At 46.1% G+C, this 7,500-nt stretch overlaps 3 protein-coding genes across 3 annotated transcripts in view; 2 read left to right on the forward strand and 1 right to left on the reverse strand.

Annotated features, from left to right (window-relative positions):
• Positions 1-194, forward strand: part of LOC137779591 (calcineurin subunit B type 1-like) — a 9,677-nt gene extending 9,483 nt beyond the window's left edge. Inside the window, exon 6 of the mRNA XM_068567545.1 lies at positions 1-194. This exon is cut by the window's left edge and continues 911 nt beyond it. The gene's annotated coding sequence lies outside the window, so the exon portion shown is untranslated.
• Positions 195-205: 11 nt separating this feature from the next.
• On the reverse strand, positions 206-2,960 carry pno1 (partner of NOB1 homolog). Its single transcript, XM_068567544.1, has 7 exons — positions 2,619-2,960; positions 1,660-1,806; positions 1,464-1,547; positions 1,260-1,320; positions 703-820; positions 491-561; positions 206-416 (listed from the first exon to the last, which is right to left on the reverse strand). Exons 1-7 carry the CDS (start codon positions 2,838-2,840, stop codon positions 349-351), a joined length of 771 nt encoding a protein of 256 aa, XP_068423645.1. The 5' UTR covers positions 2,841-2,960; the 3' UTR covers positions 206-348.
• Positions 2,961-3,156: 196 nt separating this feature from the next.
• dnaaf10 (dynein axonemal assembly factor 10) lies at positions 3,157-6,364 on the forward strand. The gene is made up of 8 exons (XM_068567542.1): positions 3,157-3,474; positions 4,055-4,155; positions 4,243-4,373; positions 4,514-4,615; positions 4,791-4,906; positions 5,085-5,219; positions 5,362-5,459; positions 5,542-6,364. Exons 1-8 carry the CDS (start codon positions 3,289-3,291, stop codon positions 5,747-5,749), a joined length of 1,077 nt encoding a protein of 358 aa, XP_068423643.1. The 5' UTR covers positions 3,157-3,288; the 3' UTR covers positions 5,750-6,364.
• Positions 6,365-7,500: the final 1,136 nt, after the last annotated feature.

Here is a 7,500-nt window from a genome sequence, read left to right on the forward strand (position 1 = left end):
GTTAACTGCTTCCTCTTGTATAGAAGTCTTTGTGTGTGTGTGTGTTCCGTCTCCGTGTCGTTCAGATCATTTTATTTTATATTTCAGTCTCAGAGGATCTTTTGTGGGGAAAATCTCTAAAGACTGAAGTTCTTCTCCTGCATGCCGCCGTCTTGAAAACTTGTATGAAATAATAAAAACACAATTTAAATAAACGGTGAAAGCGTTCAGGATGTTACGTCGTCACTCCGGTGACAAAGAAATCATTTATTTACACAAACACAGTCAGCTGATCACAGAGCAGAGAGGCAGGGAGCGGCGGCCAATGGGGAAGCGGAGGGGGGCGGGATCAACGCGCTCAGCGGCCAATCAGAACCTCTCGGCCGACCGGCTGGCCACCACCCGGATGTTGCCGTAGACCTTCGAAGGTGGACTTCCTGTCGGGGCAGAACGGGGTTGGAAAGGTTCTCACGTGAAGAGCGAACATCACGAACACAAACGACTCGCTCACCTAAGATCAGGTTGCAGATGGCCGTCCGCGCCATCTTGATGTTCTGGAAGGAACCCAAGATGTGAACCTTTCTGTGGAGAGAACGTTTGGATGTCTCAGTCAAGATGAATGAAGAATAAAAAAAGACATTTCTCTTTGTTCGAACATCAAATCCCGACATTCCTGGAGAGATGAATGAACCCTCAGCGGTTGGTAGTCGGGTCGTGACTCACGTGTCTGCGAGTACGATTCGAGTCTTTGTGACGTTTTCTATGGTGAACTTGGTTTTTCCTCCTTTTCCAGCGATTCTGCCGATGGCTCGAGACAAATGGTCTCCCTTCAGAGGCTTCACTGAGGAGCAGAGGACACAACACACACACACACACACACACACACACACACCATGAAAACAAAACATTTTAAAGAGAAATTATCAGGAAAAAAAAGAAAGAAAAACATTTAAATGAATTAAAACATTTTTTAAAAATCTTTGAAAATAAAAAAAGTGTAAATATTGTATAAAAAAAAAAAAAAACACCCAAAAACACAATCAATAAAAATAACACCATTTAAAACAAAAATACAATACAACCAGAGGAAAATAGTAAACAACTATTTAAATTAAATAACATAAACCAACAAATAACAAAAACAGAATTTAACAAAAAAAAAAAAGCAAATAAAAAAGGACAACACAACAAAACATTTATATTATAAGTAAACAAAAAAAAGAGCCAAAAACTGAATTTAAATCTAAAACACAATCGACCAATCAGAGCAGCCGTCTCACCGTCTGTGACGTCGAAGCTTTCCAGGAAGAGCTCGTCTAGTCGGATGAGAGCGAGCGCGTCCTGAGGGAGGGAGGGGGAGAGAGAGAGAGAACAAGAGAGGTCACCAACCAGAACGAGTTCTGACATGTATTGTTCGCCAATCAATAGATCAATCAATCAATCAATCAATCAGTCTCTTCAACATCGTCCCAGAGGTCACGTACCTCCACCTGGAATCCCAAAACAAAAGCTCTGACGAAGTCCGAAGCTCTCGTGAGCGAACTGATGTCCTGCGTGTCTTTACAGGTCTGGAAGAAGGAAGGAGATAATTATTAATATTGATGACCCGTTGCCATTGATTAACATGAATATTGATGACCCGTTGCCATTGATTAACATGAATACTGACAGACGGCTCACCTTCAGCTCCACGTGTCGGGTCTTCAGGTTGAACCGGACCTGCAGCTGCAGGTTCTCCACGATGGGCGTGAAGATCTTCAGCCAGTTCTCCTTCAGCGGCGTGTAGCGGTGAGCGGGGACGGCGACCTTACGCATCTCATCAGGTCCCTGAAGCATCAACAACAACAACAACAACAACAACCACCACGTCAGTGAAATGTGGAGAAGTATTATTGGCTCAGAGTACTACAGGACTGAATGACTTACTGTCCTCATCAGTGTTATGACATTGTAAAGATGAAAAACATTCTGCAGACGTTACATAACAGGGTTATACAGTATTTAGTGATGCACTCAGAAAGTTTTTTAAATTAAAAAGATGTATAAATATACGTGTTCAGTAAAGGTTCCCAGTGGTAGAATATGTACTTGTGTACTTTAATTAGTATTTTAATTTCATGCAACTTTATAACTCAGATAAACATTGAACTTGTTACTGTACTACATCACAGAGGTACTTGTTGTACTTTCAACTGTACTACATATCAAACGTTGTACTTGTTCCTGTACTGCATCTCAAATATTGTACTTCGCAGAAGTATTTACTTTTAACTGTACTACATCTCAGAGGTACTTATTGTACTACTACACTATATCCGCATACATAGTACTTTCACAATAAATACTGTACATTCTGCTGAATACTTTGACTGAAGTACCATTTTCTATACAGTACATTCACAAGCAGTAGTTTTATATTGTGAAATATATATTTTGACTCAAGTGAAGCCCGTGAATACTTGTAGTACTTGTACAACATGCAGCAGCTGTAGTTACAGCAGTCACGTGACGACAGCAGCCATTTAAACGAGCTATAAATAGTCGCTTCTTCGTGACGTAGCCGAACGGCGTTAAATACACAAGCAATAGTATTTACATCGTTACAACACACTGAGTACATGTACACACAGAGTACTCGCCTTTAACTTGTCGCTGGATATCGGTGGAAACTGCGGCCGCTTGCAGGCCACGTGGCCCTCCGTGTCCATGTCCACTGCATCGTTCTCACGCTTTCGCTTGTGAGTCTTCTTGGACTTGACGGTCGTGAAGGACCCCGCGTCCTCTGGGGGGTCCGAGGCGGCGCTGGCGGCCGCGGCCGGGGCCGTGTTTGTGTCCGGGGCTGCGTTTGTGTCCGCGTCCATCGCTGAAACTAGTTTAAATGTTCAGATTAAACAGTCCAACGCGAGGCAGCCCGGCGGAGACGCAGGCGCGATGGTGTCCACGTGCGACGGGAAGGACCCAAACGGCGACGTCATAGATGCCTGTGGCGATAAAATAAAGATTAGTCGTGTTTGAAACTATAAAATGTGTCTCATTCTGTTTTGAAAATTGATCGTGGGGCAATATAATATCCAGATATATTATATTTGTGTTAGGATGTGTGAATACTTAACTTGTACGGTCTACATTTCGTCAGGCATCTCTCCGGGCAGCCTCACGCTCAGCTCGGCTGGAGGAAGGCCGGAAGGACCCCCATTTGTTTTGAACTGCGAGGCTGAAGTGGACGTTTTCTCGAAAGCTTTTTTTTTTACCATAACCTTTTTGCACACATTATCATTACTAATTCCTGTTATTATCGTTATTATCGAGATGTCGTCGCCTCTCGCGAAGCCGCAGATCATCGCGCACATCCAGAAGAGTTTGAACTACACGGTGTTCGACAGCAAGTGGATCCCGAGCAGCGCGCGCTTCGTCTGCCTGGGGAACTTCCCGAGAGGAACCGGAGTGATGCAGATCTACGAGCTGCGGCACGGAGAGGCCGTGCTGGTGCAGGAGGCGAGACTCACTCTCTGATCACTCTTGTATCACTCTTTTTGTTCACCACAGACACGCGCTGCAACACGGCTAGTGTCTCCATAGCAACACGGCAACAGACACACCAGTGAGCGTTAATGCTCTATTGTCTTTCTGGTCACGTGACATATTGTCCTTCTGGTCACGTGACAGCTATTGTCCTTCTGGTCACGTGACAGCTATTGTCCTTCTGGTCACGTGACATATTGTCCTTCTGGTCACGTGACAGCTATTGTCCTTCTGGTCACGTGACATATTGTACTTCTGGTCACGTGACAGCTATTGTCCTTCTGGTCACGTGACAGCTATTGTCCTTCTGGTCACGTGACATATTGTCCTTCTGGTCACGTGACAGCTATTGTCCTTCTGGTCACATGACATATATTGTAATTCTATGTTAACAAAATAATCGTGTCATTGTCCAGAGTAACTCTGTTGTCTGTGCATATGGCAGTAAAAACATCTTCTCATTACCAGCTTTCAGCATCATCATCATTCCTTCCTCTCAGCTCGCTGCATCGTGTCGTTCTCGCAGCTGAACTTTCCCTCTGGCTCGTTCCAGGTGGAGAAACCCAAACCCATAAAGTGCGGGACGTTCGGCGCCGCCTCCCTGCAGCAGAGACACATTGCCACTGGGGATTTTGAAGGAAATCTCAACATATGGTATTTCATTCAGCGTCCGTGTGTCGGTGCGTTGTTGCCGGGTAGGGAATGAAAGGAAAAAGGCGCAGACGTCTTCTTTGTCCTCAGGAACCTGGAGGCGCCGGACGTCTCGGTGTACTCGGTGAAAGCACACAAAGAGATCGTGAACAGCATCGACGGCGTCGGCGGCCTGGGGATCGGAGACGGAGCCCCGGAGATCGTCACCGGGAGTCGAGACGGTAAGAGATGAAGGACTGACGAACTAACGTCTTAACAAGAGGGGGAGCTGGAGTTACACACACACATATATATGCACACACACACACACACACACACACACACACACACACACAGGTGACGCCTGCACGCTGCGTTTCAGGGACGGTCAAAGTGTGGGACTCCAGACAGAAGGACTGTCCTGTGGCCACCATGGAGCCGGGGGAGGGAGAGACCAAGAGGGACTGCTGGACCGTCGCGTTTGGTGAGAGACGGGATTCAGCTTTGTAGGCCTTTAGACCTCTAGACCTCTAGGCCTCTAGATCTCTATACGTTTAGACCTTTAGATCTCTCTCTTTGGACATCTAGACCTCTAGACCTTTAGACCACGGCAGGTTTCGTGTTTTAAGTAGTTTCCCTCTTGACCATCTCGTCAACAGGCCACGCCCACAACGACCAGGACCGCTGTGTGTGCGCCGGCTACGACAACGGAGACATCAAACTGTTCGACCTGCGCAACATGGCCCTGCGATGGGAGACCAACATCAAGAATGGGGTGTGTGTGTGTGTGTGTGTGTGTGTGTGTGTGTGTGTGTGTGTGTGTGTGTGTGTGTGTGTGTGTGTGTGTGTGTGTGAGAGGACGATCCTTTATCAGGATGAACATAAGTACAGTAGATGTCACGAGACCAGAAGTACAATAGATGTCATTTCTTCCTCCTCCTCTTCCTCCTCAGGTGTGCTGCGTGGAGTTCGACAGGAGAGACATCAACATGAACAAGATGGTGGCCACCTCGCTGGAGGGGAAGTTCCACGTGTTCGACCTGAGGACGCAGCACCCCAGCAAGGGGTTCGCCTCCGTGTCCGAGAAGGTAACCGCCCTGAGAGGAGGGGACGCGCTGCGTCACAGTTTCACCACATAGTTAAAGCTTTAACAGATTTTATGTGAGTGAAAAAATAAAATACATTTCCTGAATGAAGCACTCCTATCTTCTTCCTCCTCTTCCTCCTCAGGCTCATAAGTCCACCATCTGGCAGGTGAAGCATCTCCCTCAGAACAGAGACGTCTTCATGACGGCGGGCGGAGCCGGAAACCTCCACCTGTGGAAATAGTGAGCGCGTCTTCACCTCCGACCTCCTCCATTAAAGCTTTTCCCGCTCTTCACTTTCATAAAACCCCTTTTCTTCTTCCAGCGAGTACCCGGCTCAGAGGCGCGTGACGGACGGTGACTCGGTGGAGGAGGGCGTGGCCGGCTCCGTCAGCCTGCTGCAGAACGCCACGCTGTCCACGCAGCCCATCGCCAGCCTGGACTGGAGCCCCGACAAGCAGGGCCTGTGCGTGTGCTCGGGCTTCGACCAGACGGTCCGCGTGCTCATCGTCACCAAGCTCAACGCTGTGTGACTACGCGGCCGGGAGGCGCCAGCGGGAGGCGCCAGCGGGAGGCGCCAGCGATCACGTTTGAGACGCTGAGGAGTCTTTTGTTGGACGGCAGAAAAGCATTTTACAACAAACTGTAGTGGAACAACACCAACAAAAAGATCTCATGTCTCTTTCTTCCTCCTCCGCCTTCATGGATTTGTGGATCTTTTTGTTGGTGTTGTTCCACGTTTGTTCCTGAAAACTGTGCAGTGCTTGTTGTCTGCGTTATGATTTCCATAATTCTTCCCCCCAAAGAAGTCTTTATTGTGAAGAATGAAGGAGTCTTCTGGCCTCTGGCCTGGAATGAGACTTTGAAGATAACGTTTCTTTACCTGTTTCCATTGTTGGTCTTTTGTTGCACTGTTGGACAATGTTTTTATTGAGAGATTAAACGTGCCTTTTAGAGAAAACCTTTTCCTTATCGTCCTCTTGTCTAACGGTTCTTACGGTCATGGAAACCTGGAAAAGTCTTGTAAATTAGGTTAAAAGTCGTGTAAATTAGGTTAAAAGTCGTGTAAATTTGGTTAAAAGTCGTGTAAATCCATTGGTCAGAATGTGTATGAACCTGTGTCTAATATAAACTTATTTTTAAACATATGATGTGATGCACATCTCGTGTCTCTTCTGTTGAACCTAAATCACAAAACAACTGAAAGACTTTGGGGAGGAAAGGTCTCTCGTCGCCCCCTAGAGGAGACAACACGCGGGACATGAACCCAGAGACGCAGAATGAAATATCTTTTCACACGGCGGCTTCTTTTCTGACGTGTTGTTGGAGCGAAGCCAAACTCAACTTTTCCGAGAGCTTTTAAACGTTTCCTTCGGTTGAATAATTCTCTGCAGCTGCTGCGAGGAAACAAGCCAGAGCTTGTTGGAAGCTGCGCAGCAGAAACAGAACAAGATGGAACCCGACAAGGAGAACGCAGCTGAGAGAACGGAGAGAAGGATTTCCAGGCCTGGGAATAACCGTTTTAAAGAGCGACACACACACACACACACACACACACACACACACACACACACACACACACACACACAAGACACTCTCACTATAGAAGTTAAAGCAGCTGAGCATGGACGTGTAAATAAAGGATGAGCGAGTCGAGGTCGCGGTGAGTCTTTGATCCTTCGCTCTGACCTTTACATCCGGGCCCCTGAGGGCTCCTGAGGGCCGTCCGGACTGCGTGACCTCCTGCAGCTCCATCACACATCAAACACATCAAGGACACAATGCATCCCACAGTAGAAGGGGACAGAAGTGTTTGCCCTCCACGTTACATACAAAATATGCTGAATCATTGTTAATGATTTGTGGGCATCTCGTGAAAGAAGAGCTGCTTTTTATTCAACTAACATTTAAACAGTGAACAGAGACTCATGAGAGTTTAGCCACAAATTAACCAATAAAATAATACAAATTAAACAATAAACATGGAGATATTTATATGTTTTACTTATGAATCCACATGGATTTTCAATTATAATTGAGTTTTAAACCCTTTTTTTAAACATATTTTTAAATTTTTGGCACCTTTTCACTTCTTAGGTAATTGCAGAATCACACATTAACTTTTCCTCCTGGATCATTTAATTAACACGGTGCCCCCAATTAAGGTAGATTTTAATAAAGTCAAATGACATTCATAACCAAACTTAGATAGTCAGTTTAATTTGTATAGCCCACAATTACAAATGTGTAACATAAACTGTTGTTGTCATTTCAACAGTGTGGT

This window comes from Clinocottus analis, unplaced genomic scaffold, assembly GCF_023055335.1.
Source record: "Clinocottus analis isolate CAN_PGR_092001 unplaced genomic scaffold, fCliAna1.0.p SCAF_8, whole genome shotgun sequence".
Lineage (NCBI taxonomy): Eukaryota > Metazoa > Chordata > Actinopteri > Perciformes > Cottidae > Clinocottus > Clinocottus analis.

Excerpts from the sequence above, each read along its gene's own strand:
- pno1 (XM_068567544.1), bottom strand. The coding sequence starts at position 2,840 with ATGGACGCGGACACAAACGCAGCCCCGGACACAAACACGGCCCCGGCC. Across the intron at positions 1,548-1,659 it reads CCCGACACGTGGAGCTGAAG|ACCTGTAAAGACACGCAGGA; the intron begins GTGAGCCGTCTG and ends TCCTTCTTCCAG. Across the intron at positions 821-1,259 it reads AAGCTTCGACGTCACAGACG|TGAAGCCTCTGAAGGGAGAC; the intron begins GTGAGACGGCTG and ends TCTGCTCCTCAG.
- dnaaf10 (XM_068567542.1), top strand. The coding sequence starts at position 3,289 with ATGTCGTCGCCTCTCGCGAAGCCGCAGATCATCGCGCACATCCAGAAG. Across the intron at positions 4,907-5,084 it reads AGACCAACATCAAGAATGGG|GTGTGCTGCGTGGAGTTCGA; the intron begins GTGTGTGTGTGT and ends CTTCCTCCTCAG. Across the intron at positions 5,220-5,361 it reads TCGCCTCCGTGTCCGAGAAG|GCTCATAAGTCCACCATCTG; the intron begins GTAACCGCCCTG and ends CTTCCTCCTCAG.